The sequence below is a fragment of the Asterias rubens genome, unplaced genomic scaffold (genome assembly GCF_902459465.1).
Source record: "Asterias rubens unplaced genomic scaffold, eAstRub1.3, whole genome shotgun sequence".
NCBI classification, from domain to species: domain Eukaryota; kingdom Metazoa; phylum Echinodermata; class Asteroidea; order Forcipulatida; family Asteriidae; genus Asterias; species Asterias rubens.
Genome location: NW_022985728.1, coordinates 1 through 23,947, shown reverse-complemented (window position 1 = coordinate 23,947; position 23,947 = coordinate 1). Strand labels below are relative to the sequence as shown.

The 23,947-nt window shown below is 39.1% G+C and overlaps 1 protein-coding gene across 1 annotated transcript; it reads left to right on the top strand.

Annotated features, from left to right (window-relative positions):
* The first annotated feature begins 8,215 nt into the window (after positions 1 to 8,215).
* On the top strand, positions 8,216 to 10,425 carry LOC117306426. The gene is made up of 2 exons (XM_033791006.1): positions 8,216 to 8,490; positions 8,714 to 10,425. Exons 1-2 carry the CDS (start codon positions 8,317 to 8,319, stop codon positions 9,041 to 9,043), a joined length of 504 nt encoding a protein of 167 aa, XP_033646897.1. The 5' UTR covers positions 8,216 to 8,316; the 3' UTR covers positions 9,044 to 10,425.
* The last annotated feature ends 13,522 nt before the right edge of the window (positions 10,426 to 23,947 follow it).

Genomic DNA, 23,947 nt, shown 5'->3' with positions numbered 1-23,947 from the left:
AGGGCAGTATCTACGAAATTGATTCAAAAAATTAATAAAACGCTACCGGAGCGATAAAGTCCGAGCGGAAAATTACTTTTCTTTCTTTCTCATCAAATATGGCATTATGGACGGAAATATTTCAAGGGATGTTTTCTACTATCATTATCATTAGACCGTGTAAGTATTATGTAAATCTGTGATCTTAGGAATTTTTTACGAGGTTTTTTCTTACCAATTCTGTACCCCCCCTTTAACTCTACTGCAATGTCATCGTCATCATCATCCGATACTGCTTGAAATTTATTGTCATCTTCTGGAATACCAAAGTCATGAAACAAACAATCCGTATAATTTGAGAAACCACACTTACGGCAAATCCACATTAGTCTGGATTCTGATAGAGCCTGACAAACACCTTCTGAAAATCCCATACAATCAATATGATACCATATGCTACACTTGTCACATTGAACTGTGTGATCTTTATTAATCAATACAATGTCACACAACCAACAGACTTCTTTCAATTGCTCTTTGTCCGCTACCTTGGCATTTACCTGATTTTTCTGTTTCTCATCTACCTGTAAATGTCCAGCACGTGTCATTCCTTTTGATTGGTTCTCCACCATCAACTTATCCCTTTCTTCACTTCCTGTGGTACTCATTTTAGTATCAACATTTGTATCATCATTCTTTAAAATCAATTCAATATTAGTCATAATATGCACTTCATCAACAACTTCCAATCTCCCAAGATTAACGGCTTGGTTAGCCCCGTTTAAACATTCAGTTCTGCCAAGATTAACGGCTTGGTGAGCCCCGTTATCAATATCATTGATTCTGCCAAGATTAACGGCTTGGTGAGCCCCGTTATCAATATCATTGATTCTGCCAAGATTAACGGCTTGGTGAGCCCCGCTATCATCATCATTGATTCTGCCAAGATTAACAGCTTGGTGAGCCCCGTTATCATTATCATTGATTCTGCCAAGATTAACGGCTTGGTGAGCCCCGTTATCAATATCATTATTTCTGCCAAGATTAACAGCTTGGTGAGCCCCGTTATCAATATCATTATTTCTGCCAAGATTAACGGCTTGGTGAGCCCCGTTTTCATTTATTCTGCCAAGATTAACGGCTTGGTGAGCCCCGTTTTCATTGATTCTGCAAAGATTAACGGCTTGGTGAGCCCCGTTTTCATTTATTCTGCCAAGATTAACGGCTTGGTGAGCCCCGTTTTCAATAATTCTGCCAAGATTAACGGCTTGGTGAGCCCCGTTTTCATTAATTCTGCCAAGATTAACGGCTTGGTGAGCCCTGTATAAGAAACCTGGTTGGCCAACATCCATGCCAACCTCCTCCTTACTCTTCCTCCTCCGTTCCCGCATCTCATCCCTCTTCTTCTTGGCTGCAGCTTTGTAGTTTTTCGTCATTTTCTGTACAATAATCAAGGAAATTTATAACATTATTATCATTCAACAAAAGTTCAACATTCATTCATGTGTTACACAACTTTGCATCAGGCAATTTTCAAAAATGTCATGATGCTCTTATATGTTAAATATACACTTCATGTTTACTCCGCACTTTGCAGGTGCTACAAGAAAAAACAAAGATGCCTTCAGCAGGAACTGAACCCACGACATTTTGCAATATACATCACACATCTTTACCAATACACCACTAAGCTTGCCCGATAGCATAGTAACAGGCACAGGTATGAAATACCTGCTGCACATTCCCTAAAAATATTCACACTTTTCTCAAATTAAACATTCAACGAGTGCAGCAATTCATACACATGCTCCAATAGATCCTTGTACACTACAAATAACATCACGGCTGGTGATAACTGTGCATTAAGGCTGTTTATAAATGGTCATGTGATGATAAACATTGAACGCTGATTCTTTTCAAGACAATATGGTTGCTAAGGTGTAAACATAAACTATATGCAATGCCACCAATATGTTTGCCATACAACAAACACATTACCAACTATAAACCAGCATGTACAGTTGTCCACATACTCAAAAGCTCCCTGTGCATTTATACAATCTCAACAGAATCTCAACAATTACCAAATAGTTTACCAATAAATCTTAACGATGCTGCATTGGTTTCTCAAAACTATAAGCCAACCTTTTAAATAGATCAAATGAAATCCACAATATTGTTTAATGCCCAGGTTCCCACTGTCTTTATATAATTTTAAACAAAATATGCAATGGACTATAACAAAGTAATAACATCTTCCCAAAACTATAACACATCAATTTCAAAATATTCTCCAAACTGTGTATAGACATAAATTCTGTCACATTTCCCAAGAATATACTACTACAATTTTGAACTAGAAACATACATGTATCATAATATTTTACACTTTTTGATAACAAACTATTCAAATAAAGTGACAATGTCGCCTTTCACCTTTTTGTACAAAAACTGGGGTGGTTTACTCTCATTTGTTTCCTTCAGTCACAATATGCAGTGTACGTAGCTCGTACAACCCCCCCCCCCCCAGGTGTCAACATTTTTTTTGTAAAGACTACAGCACCCCAGTTGCCATGTCTACCCTGCACAAAGAAAACAACAATCTAGCACTTCTTATTTTTGTAATAAAGACTAAAATACTACTGTAGTCTGACAAAACTTATTAACCATTAATGATAATAATAATTAATATATCAGACACTTTTTAACTATACCAAACCAGAATTTCTAAACTAGCCTATCTCATATTATCTTGACCCAGTTGTTTACGTTACATTCCGGATCTTCCTTGCACCTAAACTGTGTTAATGTACATGTAGGCCTACATGCTTTTAGTTTTGCTAACCAGTCTACAATGCAAACAAATTTGTACGCCGCTCGCTAGGTAGTACTACTAGTACTACAATGTAGTACTACACTAGACTTAGTAGTACTAGCCATAGTACTATCTATCTGGCTGCGGCAAAACTAGTTGCGATAATCACGTTTATAAATAAAATAGGATACTTGCAAACATCAACAAATAATCACTCCGTCACTGAAACCCAAAAAACAGTAATAATCTCCACACCGATATAATCTCAACATTAATTATTTAAACGGCATAACGTACTTCACAACAGTACATAATAACAGTTATTTTACACTAGCATCTCATCCGTGTTGTCACCTTTTCAATCACAGCAAAATGGTGCCGTCTGCCACCTCTTTCTCCTCCCGATCCCCCCAGCGTACTGCATCCTGGTCTCAAGTATACACATGCATGTACATGTACATGATCATGTATACTACCCACACACACGCGAGTGTATGTACATGTACATACAGACTCAATCATCTTGATAACATGTTCAACCTTGTACACGGACTTTTGATTCGTTCGGTCCCCCGAAAACTTAACAAAAAAAGTATCTGTGTACAAAGAGGGCGCTCTTGAGTTGTCAAACTTTCACCACGCGGTGGTAAACAACATCCGTCACGCGCGTCCGAATGATATAGCTCTAGCTGCTTCAGATGCCAGTGTGTGTATGTACAGCATGCAAGCGCGTCGCCTCCGGAATTTTACCCAAACCAACAACCGACCAACAACCGACCACTACTAACTAAACCTGAGCTAAGGTAACTTAAAATTAAATAATTACAATAAATAGTACTGTGCATTTGTAGTGAATTGGCTAGTGTCTAGTGAGACTAGACCATGTAGACCTACAAAATTATTTGATGTTAAAGGATATGAAGATGAACACAGTGATCTACCAATCCATACTTTTACAAGGATTAATTTGTATCTGTATTTCTTACAGATATAATGTTATCCAACAGGTATACCCTGACATGTCTGTCTGTCTTGCCTGTAGGAACTGTATGTATAACATGTGTAACTGTGTATGGTTTTTAAATTATGTAATTGATTAAAAAGTATCCTTTTTTTCTACAGATGTCCACAGTTGTTCTTAAAGTACTGTCAAAAACCGCCTATCCAAAAAAATTAGACTCTGCGCACTGCAGGTCATTACAGATCAAGACAACTTAATGGAAATGTTCCTTCCGAAAGACCTCGCCACCAAATTTGAACAGGGCTTCTTCTACAAAATAATGGGATGCAACTCCTTTGTTCTCACCACAACAAACAAGAATGCCTTGAAAGTCACACATAAATCTCGGGTATGTAAATAAATGTACTACAAAGTACAAATCCTAATAATACAACACAATGTCTATACCATCTGTCATGACTGGTAACAACCATAATAATTACTTCATAACTTTCTATTATACAATAAATAGTATGTACCCCTCTCAGTAACTACTGCTGCATCCAATCCCAAAACTACATGGGGGTGGGGGAGAAGTGTCATCGCTCAAAGAAAATAAAAAGGAGAAGATAAAGTCCACTCAAAATATTCCAACTCTCTCAGGACTGTGTTGCTGCGTTATGGGTGGTGTAACACGCCAACGTCAATGTTCCTTCATATTCCCCCCCAAAAAACCATAAACACCCTCCCCCCAAATTTATATATGTATATATATATATATTTAATGAATAGGGTAGATGGCCTTAGCTTTCGATCCAATCCGGACCTTCTTCAGAGGCATAAAACAAGTACAAACAAATACATATCCATTTATAGAAAAAGAGAGGGGGAAAGGGATTAAGGAAAGGATCCAGAAAGAAGCGGGAAAATAACAGCCAATCAAAGTTCCTATTTCAGAAACAATATTGGTGGCTATGAACCAATAGGAGTGGAGTGGCGAGGACAAAGGATGTTTAGAATGAAAGGAAGGGTTTAGTCTGGGCACTTATGTACTTTTGCATTTTTTTTTGCTAAGGATGGAAATGTTTGGCTTATTTTGTAGCTTATGCCTTACTGAGCAAGAATTCCATTGGTAACATTTTTTTGGTTTCGTAATTTGGCGGCCATCTTGGATTTCAAAATGGCTGCCATTTTTTGTGATTTTTGACTGTAACTTTGGTGTTATACATCGTATGGGATCCAAATTAGTGTTAAAATGCTTTATGCAGACTACCAAAGACTTCACAAATATTTATCTCTCCCCCAAAAAAGACAAAATTGGCGGCCATCTTGGATTTCATCATTGCCGCCATTTTTAAGTATGTTTGCCCATATCATTAACGTTCGAGACAGTAAAGAGTTTGAACTAGTGTCAAAATGCTTTATTTGGATTCTCAAAAATCTGAAAGCAATGTTTACTCTGAAAAAACAGTTGGCGGCCATCTTGGTTTTCAAAATGGCCGCCATTTTAAGATTTTCCTACAACCATTAGGAGTGATATTACGAGTTCCAAATTAGTAGCAAATTGAAAAGTCTGTACCACAAAGGTACAGTTTTCCAGAAGCGTATTAACATTTGAGCGCCATCTTGGATTTAAAAATGGCCGACAATTCGGATTTCAAAATGGCCGCCAACTCATGAATGTTGTTAGACCTTAAAGCAGTATGAAGGCCTTGTAGATGGAATTTGATAATGGCTTTATAACAAAGAAGAACATATTTAGGTTAACTACTTTATATTCCAACTGAATGGCACATCTTGGTATCCATAACAGTACAAAATGCCTCTTGGTGGCGCTTTAGCAAATGTTATTGGCTGAAAGTTTGCGCCATTGTTTAAAGAGTTAACAACTGAGTCCTCCTAAGTTCAACAAACAGTTGGTGAGTATCAATTTTTTTTAAGCAATTTTTATGAAATGTTAACACTGTCAACTTATAGATAACTCTTGGATTATAATTTTACATTTTCTATAAATAATAATTGCGTAATCTATAATTAACAAAAGTACAAAGATGTTGTTCTTATCATAGATGTTAATAGTAAGTTATTACCAATAAGTCAATAACTTAATTTCCTGTCAAGGAAAGGTACTTCATTTCAAAAGCTTAGACTTTATTATGATAGTGGTTTTTGTGTAAATTAATTTATAAAAAAAAAAATTCAAAAAGATAATTATGTGAAAACAATTAATTAAGCCTAATCACTGAGACATAATTTTTAAAACTACGGAGGCCCATTAAGAACATGCTTATTGTTATAAATCACTGTCATTGCATTTGTCAAAATTAAAAGACAAGACAAGCAATTTTGTATGGATTTTGTTTATGTTTTACCATTCTTATTTCAGTTGTTATTGCTTTTGGGGTTTTGTCTGACAAAATGTTGCTTTCTCTTTTTCAGATCATGTTAAATGATGACCTCTGACAATCCACCAACCGATTTCAAACTTTGTTTGTTTTGTCAGACAGACACTTGTGAAAAGCTTGTGGACACTCAGTACAGAACCTTCAAGGAATCGGCGTGTGAATCTTTTCTCAGTTGTGTGTATAAAAAGTCTGATTACTGCAATCCTACGGAGCCCGGGAAGGGACAGTGGAAAGAAAAAAATATGCAGTGGCTAATTCGTTCGCACGGTTTAGTAATCCGTTCGAACGAATTAATAATCCGTTCGCACGGTTTAGTTATCCGTTCGAACGAATTAGCAATCCGTTTGAACGAATTAGTAATCCGTTCGCACGGTTTAATAATCCGTTCGAACGAATTAGTAATCCGTTCGAACGAATTAGTAATCCGTTCGCACGGTTTAATAATCCGTTCGAACGAATTAGTAATCCGTTCGAACGAATTAGCAATTCGTTCGAACGAATTAGTAATGCGTTCGCACGGTTTAACTAAGGCATGAAATGGCGCTGCACGCATGCGTAAGCGATCCCCTCACAACAACACTTTGCTTCAAGATGGCGGAGGGCAGCGACGCAAGTAAACCTGACGTATCTGATGATGACCGTGTTGGTAAGTTTTTCAATCTTGATCAGTATGATTGGATACAGATACATTGTTAATTGAAACTTAATAGGTCTCATATAGACTATATAGAGTTGTCGGTAGTGTGTATAGTTGTTTTGATTCAGGGTAATGTAATTATCACTTTGGTCTGTGTAAAACACCTACGAATTTTAATGTTACTTACTTTTGTACGTATATGCCCTTTAGTATTGACTGGCACTGGCCACAAGATCACACTATCATAATTATTATAACAATTGAATGTGGGTCTAAAAAAGCTTGTGGTTGACTCTTTTGACGGCAAAAGGGTGACATAGTTGACGGGTATGGCGGGAGAGAATGCGCTGTTTTACAAAACAGTGTCATGTCTATGTAACGATTTACAGAACAAATGACTCCATTAGTATTAATAGAGCGAGCGAGAAATTATTCCCAAATACGCGAGTTACTTGTTGTTTGTTGTTTGTTTGTTAGATTGTTGGTTTTTTTTTTTTTTTTTTTTTTTTTTTTTTTTTTTTTTTTTTTTTTTTTTTTTTTTTCGGGGGGGGGGGGGGGGGGTTCTGCATAATGGAGACTCATTAGATGACCAAACTTACTGAGCCATCTACTTCTCATCCCTACCTTCCCAATGAAGGCTTCTTTTGATTATGCTATTTAGAAAGAGAGTACATACATTTCCCTTTATTTATGTGCCACCATAACGTTGGATTTATGCTCCATTCCTTCTCAAAGAAATAGCACTTTACATCTTTATATTTATTTTGTTTCTATTAGGTCTTTTGAGCAAAGTCTAACGGCATCCCCTAACAGCTTCAATAGTCTACCAGCATCAGAATTCATCAAATAGTCTGTGCCATTCTCAACCACAAGAACGAACATGACCAACCGAAACAAACTGATAGAGATATATTTTCACCTTGGCCTGGAGTATAAGGATATTGTAAATATTCTTATTGCAAAACACAAAATACTTTTAAGTGAAAGAACTTTGAAGAGGACCTTACAGAGACAAGGGCTTTTTCGTCGGAAAAATTATACCAATCTTCAAGAAGTGGTTGCTTTCATAAGACGAGAACTCCAAGGGTCAGGTTCTTGTCATGGATACAGATGGATGTTTGAAAAATGCAAATTGAATGGTCTAAATGTAAGAAAAGAACACGTCAGGGTTATCTTGTCTTTGGTCGATCCTATTGGAACGGAAATGCGGCGTGCAAGAAGACTATCAAGACGGTCCTACTTCTCAAAGGGACCAAATTATATATGGCACATGGACTCCTATGACAAGTTGCGTCCCTTCGGTCTGTGCATTAATGGATGCATTGACGGGTTTGCAAGAAAACTATGCTGGCTCAATGCGTACAGGACCAGCAGTGATCCAAGAGTTATCGGCGGTTACTTCGTTGAAACTGTAAAAAGTCTTTAAGGCTGTCCTAGAATTGTAAGAGCAGACCGTGGGACAGAGAACTGCTATGTACGGGAATTCCAGAGATTCTTACGGCGTAATGGAAGTGATGCCTTTGCAGAAGAAAGGAGTTTCATGTACGGTTCAAGCAACCACAATCAACGGATCGAAAGTTTTTGGGGATTTTTGAGGAAAGAATGCATTGAGTTCTGGCTAGAATTTTTCCATGGAATGAAGAACGAGGGATACTTTGATGGCACCTTTCTTGACGTGAACCTAGTTCTCTTCTGTTTCCTCGGCCTAATCCAGGTACACGTTTTATACTGCTTGTGTTGCTCTTTCTTTTCTTGTTTTCCTTATTTTTATGACAATTTGTCAATTTCAAACGTGAGTAGGTCTCATGATGACAAACTTGGTGTTTTATAGTTGAAAGTTTTCGAGTCAGTAATATTTCATATGTGTGTGCAAATCTATTTTTATTATAATTATCTTTTTAACACTTTTTATAATTTATTATTACTATTTTTTTCAGGATGAACTTGACCGGACAGCTGATGTGTGGAATACGCATATCATTTCCCCATCCAAGAATGAAAATGTACCACACGGCCGACCAAATGTTATGTATTTCGTGCCAGAATTATATAACACTAAAAACTACACACAGGGGATCACTCAAGATGATTTAGACGAATGTGAGGAAGAATGTATCTTCCGAGGATCGATTCCATGCGATGAGGACGTCTTCCGTCTTTGCAGTTTTATCATGGCAAAGAGACACCTTACTTTGTCACATGATGCCTACAGTGGACTTGAATTGTACCTCGTTCTGAGAGAGGTATTGTCAGTATTAAATGAATAACATTTATTACAATCTTCAGATTAGTGAAAATACTAAATGAACATAATTGGATCTAGCAAAACATGGGATAAACCAACCCACCTCTGCCTTCCACGTCCTATGTACGATTATGTTACTATACCAAAACCCTGGCCCAATTTCATGGCTCTGTTTACCGTAAGCAACGAATCGGCGATTATGGAAGCAGTGTTTATCACAGATTAGCACGAAAATGTTTCTTGGGCGCGTGCGTACTTCACGTTTCACAGGCATTCTTTGCTTAAACTAGCGCCGAAATTCAGCATTTTCACTGTAAGCGAAGAATGGAGATCACAAGCACAGAATTCTGCGGTAAAAAAAGCCATGAAATTGGGCCAAGATCTTGGAGTGTTTGACTGTGGTCTTAGAGCTGCAAACCAGCATTCTGCCTTCTCTGTCAAAGCTTTTGACATGAATACTTCAAAATAATACACACACAACTCTTTCAAATTAAAAGTGCATGTGGGCTTGAAGTGCAAGTACAAAATACATTTAGCGCGTTTTTATTAAAGATCTAATTTAGTTACGGTCAATATACTGTTTAAAAAGTAAGTATAAATCATACACTTGTGAATAAAGTCTAAAGTGTATACGTTATCGAAAAGCTGAAGAAGAGATCGTCGTTTCATTTCAAGCCGATTGTCTAAAATTAATAAAGTAGGCCGCCATGTGTTGTTAAGCAAGTGATGAATGCTCAATATTGAGCCACTTCGCCAATAATGTGCAAACTGACAACAGTTTTTAAGACGCCGTTAAAGTATAAGAATGACAAGTAATAAGTTCTTGGCGAATTGATGTGTTCTTTTTTATTGAAACAAACGGCAAGTAAACACTAACAATGGAATACAGAAAACAGATTAACAAAATAGTGTAAACAATCTTTTAAAAAGTGCATCGTGGCAAAATGTTCAACAAATTAATTGCCGTGAATGTATGCCATTCAGACAAGATCAGGGCCAAATTATTTCATAGAGCTGCTTAAGCAGGTAATTTTGCTTACAATGTGTGATTAGCAAAAATGAGCAGGCATTAAGAAATGGTGCATGTGACATGGTATTTTGGCTGGTTACCTTATTCTGGTAAGCATAATTTTGTTGTGCTTAGCTTCTTTTCTGCTTAAGCAGCTCTATGAAATTGGGCCCTGTCAGCATGACAACTCAATGGTAAGGCTATAGTTTTATTAGGACAGTTACAAATGTATAATACAAACGTGTTTCTTTATACACCGTTTAAAAGTGGCGCACAGGATGTCTTGCTAAACAATGTTTTTATTTTTATGTTTTATTTATATGTAAACTTAGGATCTGACATTTAAATTTGTATCATTAGTTAGTTTGTCAGACAGAAAATGTGCTCGTTATATAATACCCCCCCCCCCCCCCCCCCCCCCCAACCACCACCACCACCATCTGTTTACTTTACCACCACCACGGTAACAAAGTTAGCTTTTCCCCCTTGCAAACTGTTATTATTTTTTTTGTTTTCATTTGTAAAAATGACATTATTGCCTGTGTGTTTGTTGGGGGGGGGGGGGGGGTGGTGCTTAAAGGAACACTATGCCTTGGATCGGGATCGGGTGAGTTGGTCAATAAAAAGCGTTTGTAACTGTTTGTTATAAAATGCATAGGCCTATGTTAGAAAGATGTTAGTAAAGTAGAATACAGTGATCCACACAAAATTATGTCTCGAAATTGCGCGGTTTTCCTTTTACTTTGCGAACTAACACGATCGGCCATTTTGTGAATTTGACTCCACAAAATGGCCGACCGTGTTAGTTCACGATGTAAAAGGAAAACCACGCAATTTCGAGGCCTATTTGTGTGGATCACTGTATTCTACTTTTAAAATGTCTTTCTAGCCATAATATGCATTTTATAACAACCGGTTACAAACGCTTTTTATTGACCAACTCGCCCGATCCAAGGCAACGTGTTCCTTTAAGTTCCCGCAATGGGTGCGCCATTTGGTGTGACCATCTTAGTTATAGAGAGTTTGAAATATTGGAATGAAATTCAAGTTTTTGTTGGAAATATCAGAAAATATTTTCAAAGTAATTCTAGCTAGGAAGAAAACAGACTTGAAATAATTATTAACTTAAAAATATGTTCTTTCTATAGGTTCCTTTCACTATAGATACGCCAACAAATCATAAATGTCCCGGGAGAAACACAAAGTGATATACTGTTAAAACTCTTAAAAACTACAAGAAAACTGCAACACTTATATAACACTTAAACTGTATAAAATGCTTTCAAAACGATTTATACTACCCCTACAGCAGCTCAGAAATGTTTGATACTTTCATTTTACTTGTCTAATTTGTGTATGTAGGTTTTGACGATTTTATGTTGTGTGCATTAATAAAGTCGTATAATGTACTTTAACTGCTGAACCACCGTTTGCGTCACTGGCTGGGAAAATACTTTCCAGGCTAGGCCTATGATTTGTTGTTATCAATACTTTTAAAAATATACATCATCAACTGTTTAGAATAAAGAAAGAACAATTAAATGTTTTCACATGCCCGAATTTGTAAGGGGGGGGGGGTTGGTCTTTACAATTAGTGTTATGAACACGCAAGCATGACTCGTTCAATTTGTTTAACAACCATTAAATTGTAATGTATCTTTGCATAAATGTCAACCGTTTTTCAGTTGTCTATCGATTTCTTTGTCGAGTATAAAAAACAACACGTAACTGTCTATCTACAATGAAGCATTTTTCTTCTTCTTTGTACACAAATATCAGTTATTTTTATCAAACCTTTTTGTTTTTCATCCATTCCCAGTCATTCTTCATGAAGAACTACCTTTAGATAACAGTAATAAGAGCACTCCCTGCAAATCAGTTATAAGCTTTTATTTTTCTAAATAATAAGGGGCTTAGACTGCTGGATCGGAAACTTAGATTGGTACACAGTGCATATCATGCAACCACAAAAAAAAAGATACATAAGCTTTCAAATAAAATTAGGAAAAATAATTATTTCTCAACTGAGAAAAGTATTTGTGTCTTCCATCCATTTCTGTGACACTAAATTGACCTATGACCTAAACAGCCTATGATTGTTCCAATGGTAATAATGGTCAAACTATGGTAACATAAACTGTTAATGAATTTGCACTGTGCATGAACTATGGACACACTGTGAATTGTGCCGAATTGAACATTATGGTTTAGAGAACTTCTTATATGAACACGATGGAAGACACTGACGCATTTAAAAAAAAAGGAGTAAAATAGAGTTGAGCATAAAACCTAAATGCATATATTATTACAATGGCTACTTTACTTTATCTCATGCTTACTGATTTATACGATATCCATTACCCATACTTTTGAGTCAAGGAGCTCGGTTAATTCTTCTGCCAACTCTAAGTAGGAGCCATAGCTGTTGGGAAACTCAAGCACATAACCGCAGGTGTGTGCAACAGGAGTTCTTGAGAAGTCACTCAGTGGTTCTACAAACCTCACCTTAATAGATGATGCAATCAGGACATCTGCACCTGTTAGAAGAACGATTTTATCATCCATTACTCAAATACAGTGCACAACGTCTACTGAGTGTACAAATTGAAAAACTACATTTGAGAGACGCATATCAATGTTCAAGCAATCTTTTTGCAACATATAATTATCAAAATAATGTTAATGTACAATTAATCTTAAACCCCAGAAAATAACCGAGTAACGCAATAATAGAATGTACATCATGTAATATACCTTCATTTTTTTAAGTGAAACCTACGTGTACAACTGACTTTTCCTTCAGGTTAGACTACACTAACATGGAGTTTAAAATGTCATGTTAATGATTTATTTGAATTTAAAAAAGCAGAGTCAGTGTTTTCGTCTAAATAAAAAATGCAGTACCTGTGCAAAATCTAAGAAACCTTAGAAGACGTTCCTCAGGGCATTGCCTTATGTATTTCTTCAAGAAAGTAGAGATGCTCTGCTCTTTTCGCTCGAGATGTTCCTCAAACTGCAGGATGGATGTCACTTTGTGGGGTGTGGGCTTTAGCTTGTTATATAACTCATCCAGACCCCCTTTTGGTAGTAGTTGTGTCAAACGTTGTTTGAGAGGAACCCGCCAGCAATCTGATATGTATGCAGTATCCTGGATCAGTTCTTTATGAGCCACTTCTGACAAGATTGTTTTGAAGTTGTCCTCACGTACGCAGGGTTTCACCTCATGGGAATCCAGCATATCCAAAAATTCGTCATCCTCACTAACACTCTGAAAATCTGTAAGAGCTTGCTCAATGATCTTTTTCTCGTGGTCCGGAATAAACTGCAAGAATTTCTTTACAAGCTCGTCTTCCTGTGTTTTATGTCCAAAACAATGATTCATGAATGGTTTTGCAAGTTTGATGGGGAAATAACCCACTGTTTTATACCCAATAATCATAACTTCAGCAACATATTTCCACGTTTCTTTCATGTCATGTCGGGTTACTGGAACTGTTATGATACTTCCTGTTGCACATTTCTTGTTGAATGTTTCCCAGTATTCGGCGAGAGCGTCTCTGAAGACCCCCCCATTATCTTCCCCTTTTTCAACAGTTCCATTAGGTAGAATCATCTCGACTTCAATAACGGCATCATTCGATGATACTGTGCCGTTTTTGACAGCATTGTTTAGTTCTACAAAAACCTGACCCCGATGGAGTTTGATTCTTTGAATTTTGTTTCCTGGTGTTGAGGTATTCCTCTCGCTGGAAGAAGGACGAACGTTTTCAAGGTTGTCACTGAGGAAATCTGCATGTTGAGACAAAACATTAAGAAATTTCTTTATTACAAACATCAAAAAGTAAATACTTATTTAGTTTTAATTTTAATGTGAGATTTTATCACAATTTTAAGTCATGGTTTGAACCATTGCAATGCACACAAAATAATGCGGTCCACTGGACTGCAGGTGTCCTTTGGATATGTTATAATTATTAATTAAAGTCTGTTAGCCCTGATGTTGATTCCAGCTTGCCCAAACAAGATTTGGTATCTGGCGAAACTTCAAAACAAAATTTAATTGAAGCTGTGGCAAAACGTCAAAACTTTGTGTCTTGTGTCTCCAATGACTCAGAGTATAAAAGGTAACGGTGTATCACCACGGTTGACAATACATTTTATAAATTGCAACAGCCAAAAGTATACTAGCCTTACTATGAATGTCCTCATACAACAGTGAAACAATTTCACCAGTATTTTGTATAGCAACATGGGTAATACATAATTATGGTAATGCTATGTTCTGAAAGCCACTGGGGAAGACTTGTCACTACCTGGAACGGCCCAGTGCATATGAACAACAAATTTGTGGAGTGCTTGATAACACCTTTACACAATGACTACACACGTGTTTACCTCAACATGGGTGACATTTAGCTATTTTATCATCACGCTAAATTATTTATGCACATAAATATATATTAGCAGAAATGAAAATGACTTTTGTGAAGGAGAAATCTTCAGATCCGACCAAAGTTTTGAGGAGGATTTTGGGTATGTTGTGATATGCTTACTCTCATAACCTTTTTGCCGTCATACACAACACACAAGCCTTTTCAGGCCCATAGTTTTTATAATCGTAACTATCCTGTGGCCGGTGCCAGTCAATGCAAAGTGGCCTACTTGCATTATGTAACATAACATTCTTACCTGCAGCCGATTTCACGAAACACTAGGATTTATCCTATCTCGAATTGGGGCGATTGACTCGTCCTTACTTAGGATTAATCTTAAGGTTTGCATGTTTCAGTGCAAGGCTGGGACTCGTCCTAAGTCCTAAGATTAATCCCAAGTTAGGAAGAGTTTGGTGGAATCGATGGCTGGTCTGATACAGAGACCAGTAAACCAGAGTGATAATGACGTTACCCTGAATTATAACAAATATACACCTATACCGACAACTCTATGTAATCTCTACGGGACCTTTTAAGTGTCCAACCTTGTCTTTTCAATTAGCAATGCATCTGTTGACAAACTTACCAACACGGTCATCATCAGAGTCAGAACTTGTGTCGCGGCCCTCCGCCATCTTGAAGCAAAGTGTTGTTATGAGGGGACCACTTACGCATGCGTGCAGCGCCATTTCATGCTTTGGCTAAACCGTGCAAACGGATTGCTAATTCGTTCGAACGGATTGCTAATTCGTTTGAACGGATTATTAATCCGTGCGAACGGTTTACTATTTCGTTCGAACGGATTACTAAACCGTGCGAACGGATTACTAAACTGTGCGAACGGATTATTAATTCGTTCGAACGGATTACTAAACCGTGCGAACGGATTACTAATTCATTCGAACGGATTACTAAACCGTGCGAACGGATTATTAATTCGTTCGAACGGATTACTAAACCGTGCGAACGGATTATTAATTCGTTCGAACGGATTACTAAACCGTGCGAACGAATTAGCCCCTGCATATTTTTTTCTTTCCACTGTCCCTTCCCGGGCTTAGTACAATCCAGAATTTGTGGTAGTTGCAAAAAGGCTGAAGGGCACTTCAGCCGATGAGCTTAAGGCAAAAAAAGCTAGTTGGCACAGAGACTGCTACAAAAAGACTGTGAGTCATCTGGATCGAGATGCAAGAAGAAACAAGCTTGCTATTGCTTCAAAAGATGCATCTATCCTTATCAATAAGAAAAGAGGGCGACCCTCTAGTGTTCCAACCGACCCTGCTCCGAAACCAAAGAATACCCGGTTGAGCGTTTCTCTGTTTGACAGAACAAAATGTGTTTTTTGTCAACCAACCAAACAAGATGAGGAGGAGCCAAAAGAACAGGAGAAACTGCAGCAGTGTCTCACTGCAAGCATGGGAGCAAGAATCCAAGAAATTTTCTGCAAAAGCAAACAAGATGCATGGAAGGTTAGGCTTGCAGATGTTCTGTCGTCTGGAGATTTGCTGTCTCGCGACATACTGTACCACCATACCTGCTTCACCAAAAACTGGGAAAAGTATATTCAGCGTCCATGTCGTAGAGCTAAATCTGTTGAAAACAGTGAACGAATCATCAAGCCAACACAGAGTGTTTCATTTCTTGCAGCAGAAGTGGAGTTCTTCAGCGTTCTGCAAGAACAAGTAGACCAGGGGCAGTATATTGCTATTGCTGAACTGGAAGAGCGCTATCATAAAGTTCTGCATAAATTTGGCATCAGTGATTATAAGGTAACACGTGGAGCCTTTAAAGAATCCATTCTGAAGAATGTCCAGAATGTTGTTGTCACCCCATCATATGGGAAAAGACCATCCCATGTGCACTCTTCAGACGCACAGAAGGCTGCAATCAATGCTGCAGCTAGTTCTCAAAATATGGGTGCCCGTGCAGGTCGTCTGAAAGACTTATACCTTTCTGCAAAGGAGCTTCGTTCTATCGTGCAGACAAAGGTGCAAGAGGATCCTTGGAGATTCAATGGATCATTGAAAGACTGTGTTGGAGATGGTGTTCCTTGTGAACTACTGTTTTTCATTACTTGGGTCCTGCAGGGAACAACAGACGTACAGACAGATCGAAGGGCAGAAGATATGACACGTTCTGCCAATCTAATTTGTCAGCAAATCATGTATAGCAGTAAGTCGGACCGCCAAGTTGCGTACAAGCCAATTTCCTCAACGGCATCATTTCGCAACAACAATGAGACACCACCAGCAGTCGGGCTGTCTCTTCACAACCATCACATGCATCGTAGTAAAAATGCTACCAATCTTCTAAGTGCAGCAGCTGTTGGGATACCATATCACCGAGTCAATGCCATCGTTACCCAGATAGCTAATGATGCACTTAACACAATGAAGAATAACAAGGACATCTACGTTCCATCTGCAGTCTGCAAGGGCATTCCAGTGCGATGTTCAGCTGATAATGTCAATATAAAAGTTGACACACCAGATGGTCGAGATACTTTTCACGGAACGGCAGTATCTATTTATCAGTCTTTACCATATGGCTATGTTGGTGACACTGTCTGTGACCCACTTGTATTAAGTGACGACTCATCAGATTTACTGAAAGATATTCCATCAACAGTTGTTCAGATGCAGCCTTGCAGAATCAGCGGAAGTCCAAGACCACTCAAAAGTCCTCACTATAAGCACTACAAGCTAGGACAGCATCAGCATGAAGTTGACCATGCACAACAGCTAGACCAACTGTGGCTGCTCTTAAGATGCCATCATCGCTCAAGACAAGCTGGTCATCTTTTGTCAAGTGAACAAACAAATCATGGTAATGACGTATATACGCAAGAGGCTAAGTTTGAGACTGAGATGGAAAACTTGACTACTGACAGTGACCAGATGCAAACAAAGTCTGAAAGTTTCAGACAAGTAATTCCAGTATGGCGTGCCTTCAACTCCCAAGTAACCGAGCAATCAGGGCATCGACCAATTGACAACATTCACGCCTTGCCTATTGTCAACAACCCAGCACATGAGTGGTCTACACTTGTAACAGTGCTAGAAAACGTGTACCAGCTCAATCGCATCACATGTCCAGACAACTCTGGTCCTGTTATGGTTACACTTGACATGGATCTTTACAAGAGGGCACTGAAACTTGAGTATCTTGGTGATCAATACAAGGGAAAGTGGTGGCTCCTGCCTGGTGCATTTCACACAAGCTTATGCGCAGTCAGGTGTTTAGGCAAAACCATCGAACACAGTGGCCTTGATGAAGCGTGGGTTGCCTCTGATTTATATAGTCGTGTAACTGTCAGTCAGATTATTTCAGGAGGCCACTTCAACCGTGCTGTTGATGCTCATGAGATTACACTTCAGGTATTATTTGATCTGTGGATTGAATCTTTCTTCAAAGAACACCCTGCAGTTAAGGAAGCATTAACTCAAAGATTAGAGGCGATGTGTGAAGCACACAGAGTAGAAGGAGTGGCAGAACGAAAAATGAGGATTCAAGAGCCCATCAAGAGCTTTTGACAGACATCGAAAGCTTGAATTTGGAGAAACAGTTAATGGACTTTGACGAGGCCAATGATTCATATCCTATGTACAAATGGCTTCGAATATACATGCGTCAAGTACAAGCCCTGCTTAGTTTTCACCGGTCTGTCAAAGACCCGCAGTTTCATCTGTACTTGGCAACAATGGAAGATCTGTGCACTTACTTCTTTGCATACAACAGGTATGGCTATGCACAGAATATTCTAGAATTTACTGCCCGTTCATATGCAGCTAAAGAGGACAACCCTGACATCTGGAGAAGACTTGTTGCCGGGGAATTTGCAGTCACCAAGAACAAAGTTCCCTTTACCAGCATAGGTACAGATCAGGCCCAAGAACAAGAGAACAAAATCCTGAAAGGTGAAGGAGGCCTGAAAGGTATAACCAATAAGCCAGCCACCTTACTCAAGTACTGTCTTTCTGCACCTGAACTTGGACGTCTCTGCAAAGAAACAGAAGAGATGCTTGGAATATCGCACAAGACACGTAATGAACATCACCACCTCACATCCACCAAAACTGCTCATCAGGAGAAAGCCCTCAGTGCTTTGAGAGCAGTAATTGAGCCTCACAACCTATTCTCAGACAAAGGACAACAGTTACATAATTTCATGACCAAACAAGTACTCAGGGAAAATACTCAATCAAGCATTCTCAACCTAGAGAACCGTGGCATTGAAGCAAAAAAGGTGTTCCTGGAGGAAAGGATCTGCGGTGAAGGTAACCTGTGGGATCGCATGACCAAAGTGAAGTTCTTGAACTGGGATGATGTCTGCAAGAAAATAAAACTCAAGGGCAAGACCACAGAATTTCAACTGAAAGCAACAACAACTCTCTTTTCTAGGTTACTAGTAATTGCTAGATCAGAACGCCACCTGGATCTTCAGAGTACTATATCTGATTATGAATTTAATTGCACCAACCCCATGCTGATGAACCCAGATGGTACATTATTGCCTTGCAAGAACAAAAGCGACCTCATTCATGCTTTGGAGGATCAGGTCACAGGTGATGAAACAGTCCACCAGTCACCAGTGGCAGCATCTGCTATCTGCAAGAGGTTTCTTGTCATAGATGGAATGGCAGTGGTACAGGCATTGGTCCATGCTGGCAAATTCAAAACGTGCAAAGACTTGGGCAACGCAATGGCTAAAAACGTCGACTCAATGCTGGAAAAATACACAGGTGGCAGGGTGATATTTGATAACTACAACAAGAAGATATCAATTAAGGATGATATCAGGTACTCATCTTCTCACTCTGAGGATTTGATCGTTAAAGATCCAACACCAACCAAAGACGCAAAGAAATTCCTCACCAGCAAAAAAACAAAAGATGGACTCACAATGTTTCTTGCTGATAAACTGATCAACCTATGTAGAAAGGCAGTTGTTACTGCAACACGACAGGATGTACGAACCAACAGAGTACAGTATCAAGCCACTACAGGCGTGAGCACACACGAAGAAGCAGACACCTTGATGATGGTCCATGCTTTGGAGATTGCACAGGCAAATCCGGCAAACGAAGTAGACTTCTTTACTCAGGACACCGACTGGTGGGTCATCATTCTGCGAAGACTACCTGAATTAGGTTGCAACACAGGAATTGTAACAGGCACAAGTTCAAACTGTAGAAGGGTACAGCTTCAACCTATACATGATGCAATGGGGTCAGTGCTGTCTTCAGCTTTACCTGGCTTTCATGCAATTACTGGATCAGACACGACAGGAAAGATTCGAGGGGTAGGCAAGAAAAGTGCACTGAAAGTCCTGTTGAAGTCTCCACCTCATGTGATAACCGCTCTTTCAAACCTTGGCCAGGGTGACTCACCAACACCAGATGTTATCACGGGTTGTGAAGCTTTTCTCTGTTCCCTTGTTAGCACAAATAGTATCTCCGCCCAAGATCCGGCTACACTTCGATGGAAGAAATTAGTCAGCTGTCTAAAACTCAAAGTGCCAACATGCTACCACCTACAGCTGGAGCCTGGAGACAGCATATCTACAGGGCCCATATGCAGGCACACCTTTGGGCCAAGGACAATATTTTGGACCCCATCATTCCAGACCCATGCAAACTAGGATGGACTTGGACAGATGACCGACTTCTTCCTCTTCTATCAGCTGACGCAGCTGCTCCCGAGGCTGTAGTTGAACTTCTAAAGTGCAACTGTGGAAAAAGCTACTGCTCCAGAAGATGCACCTGTAAGCAAAACAATTTACCATGCACCCAACTGTGCAAATGTTCAGCAATGAGGATTGTTGCAACACTCATGCTCCTGCTGTCACAGACGATAATGATGATGAATAGTATTCAAAGCAACTTCATTAACGGCGATCATGTTGAAATCCGAACTGATGGTCTTCCATTGCTTCAATGAGTTGAGTGACTGATGTCATTGAAACCCTTGGCATTGCAAATTATGGTATGAAACCAAACTATATTGAACTTAATACAACACTCACCAACTTTGGGTACAAAACAGAAGCTAAGTTAAAATTACAGTTGGCCGCATCCACCATTTCAAAAAGTGAACATGTTTTGAGATTATTCAAATTGATAGCACTGCCAATGTGAGTTTTACCATAGAAATGGACTTTATATCACGTTTTCCAGCCAAATTAACAATTGTTTGATACCAGTAAAAAAATAACACTTGGCTTGTTTGACAATGTCGGCAATTTTTAAACCAAGATGGCTGTCATCCGTTATGTCAACTAAGTTGTGGTGTTTTTGAATGCATTGGCATTGCAAACGGGGGTATAGCCACGAAATTCTACTTTATGTGATTTCCACAACTAATGTTACTTAGTAAACTAAGTAAAAAATGGCGGCCATTTTGAAATCTAAAATGGCTGTCATCCATAACTTCAAACAAGTTTTAGGTTTTTTGTTTTTGAATTCGTTGGCTTTGCAAATGAGGGTATAGCCACCACCACAATGAGTTTTCATGAGACGTTCACAACTCGTGTTTCTCAGTAAACTAAATAAAACATGGCGGCCATTTTGAAATCCAAGATGGCTGCCATCCATTTTGTCCACAAAGTTTTAATTGGTGTTTTTGAATGCATTGGCATTGCAAATGGTGGTTTAGCCACCAAATTGAACTCCATGTGACATTCACAACTCATGTTACTCAGTAAACTTGGTAGAAAATGGCGGCCATTTTGAAATCCAAGATGGCCGCCATCCTTAACTTCCAAAAAGTTTTAAGTGGTATTTTTGAATGCATTGGCATTGCAAATGGGGGGATCGCCACCGAATTGAACTCAATGTGACATTCACAACTCGTGTTACTGAGTAAACTAGGTAAAAAATTGCGGCCATTTTGAAATCTAAAATGGCTGTCATCCATAACTTCAAACAAGTTTTAGTTTTTTGTTTTTGAATTCGTTCGCTTTGCAAATGAGGGTGTAGCCACCACCACAATGAGTTTTCATGAGACGTTCACAACTCGTGTTTCTCAGTAAACTAAATAAAACATGGCGGCCATTTTGAAATCCAAGATGGCTGCCATCCATTTTGTCCACAAAGTTTTAATTGGTGTTTTTGAATGCATTGGCATTGCAAATGGTGGTTTAGCCACCAAATTGAACTCCATGTGACATTCACAACTCATGTTACTCAGTAAACTTGGTAGAAAATGGCGGCCATTTTGAAATCCAAGATGGCTGCCATCCTTAACTTCCAAAAAGTTTTAAGTGGTATTTTTGAATGCATTGGCATTGCAAATGGGGGGATCGCCACCGAATTGAACTCAATGTGACATTCACAACTCGTGTTACTGAGTAAACTAGGTAAAAATGGCGGCCATTTTGAAATCCAAGATGGCCGCCAAAATACTGAATGAAAAAAAATGTTACCAATGGAATTTGAAAACTTTGAGGTGTACTCTACACAATAAAATAAAAAATTCCATCCTTAGCAAAAAAAAACGCAAGTCTCTGATTTCATACAAAACAGCCCAGACTAGTTATTGGACCATAAAAGTGGTGAAAGTATTGTTCGGACAACAATGCAGGGAGACATGAAAGGGTAGGATTAGAGAGCAAGTTGCATCATGATGCAACTAACAATGGTCAATTAATAATAGCAAGATCCAAGGTATGACTGATTTTACAAATAGGTATGAGGGACCTGTGGAAAAAAGGGGGGGGGTTACTTACATCAGATAGTTACAGTGATGATTTATAAAACAACTTTAACTAGGTTAATTTATACTTTATGTACCAGAATATATACAACATATAAGTTCTTAGGCAGAAGTGAAGTGGAGGGTAATGAGAAGTTATTTACACCCGTGTTTATGTTAAGTCCAAAGGGTTTGACTGTCTGAGTTGGTGAATCCAGTGTGCTTCTCTATTCTTGCGGTGTGTGTCCTCACCATGCAGCTTCAATCACCCGAAGTTCAACATCAATGACACTATGATTGGGGCTGTCTTGAAGTGGATAGAGACTGGGTACGTTTCCTTAGTCTTTATGGAAGAGACATTGATTCGCAAAGCGAAGACTAAGTTTGGTCTTAGTCTCTCCCACAAATTGTAGGCCACATCTCTTACATGATATGACATAGACTACATTAGACGTGCTGCATTCAGAGTCGGTCTTGATGTTGTATGAAGAGCCAGTGGTATGACTCTTCACCTTAAGTGAGGGCTTAATGTGCAGACACGTTTTGCATTTGGAACGGGTACATTTGTGACACCCCAGTATATCTGTCGGGGGTTGTGTTTGGACTGTACCTGGGGGAAGTTTGGCCCTGACTAGTATGTCACCAAGGTTCTTAGGGCGGCGGAATGCAACCATGGGAACCTCAGTGATTGCTGAGTGTAACCTGCTGGAGGAGTGAAGTATAGGCATGTTATTATGAGAATTGAGGGAAGTTTGGGTAGTTTTTGGTGGAAGGTGGTGACCAAAGCAACTCTATTGGTAGGAGCTTTTTTAGCTCCCGTGTTAGTCAACAGAGTATGACGAGGTACGTTGAGAGGCCTGTTGATAGCAAGTTGGACCCTACGTTCGCTGTGTCCCCTAGATACAAGGTGTTTCCTTAGCTCTGATGAGCGCCTCTTGTACAGGGTATCTGTGGAACAGATACGCCTGATATGTAAGGCCTGACTGTAAGCAATTGCCTTCTTACAGTGACTAGGGTGACAGCTATTGGAGAGAAGGTACTGGTGGGTGTCGGTGGGTTTACTGTAAACATCTGGTACAAGGCCATTAGGAGACTTGGTTATTGTCACATCTAGAAAGTTCACACTGGTGAGAGATTGTTTGGTAGTGAACTTTATGGTGGGGTGAAATGAGTTGATATGGTCAATAAACTCATCCAAGCTGTCTTGGTCACCACACCAGATGGAGAAAATATCATCAAATCTCCACCAAACTAGTGGTCTGTTGGGGGCGGAGGACAGGAGTCTGTCCTCCAACTGAGACATGAATAGGTTAGCATATGAGGGTGCCATTTTGGTACCCATGGCAGTACCCTGTACCTGTAGAAAATGCCTGTCAGAAAATGTGAAATTATTTTATTAGAATGTGGCTCATGAGTTCCTTAATATGACTCACTGAGGGGCGGGACTGATTACTAGCATTGAGGGCAGAGACACATGCACTCATGCCTTCATGATGGGGTATGTTAGTATACAGTGATGAAACATCAAAAGTAACCAAAATAGCAGAGTCAGGTATTTGGTGCTTGACTCATCTAGTTTGTTGGAGAGAGTCTTGGTATCTGATTGAGAGAAAGGAAAAGGAATACAGACTAAGGGTTTGAGGAAGCTATCGACAAACTCAGAAATGCGCTCTGTGGGGCTACCATTCCAGATACAATAGGTCTCCCCGGGTTATGGATTGGTTAAGGTAGGAGGTAGAACCTGCTGTACGGGGGTCATGTGGGAGGAGATAGTTAAATGTATCTTTCTCAA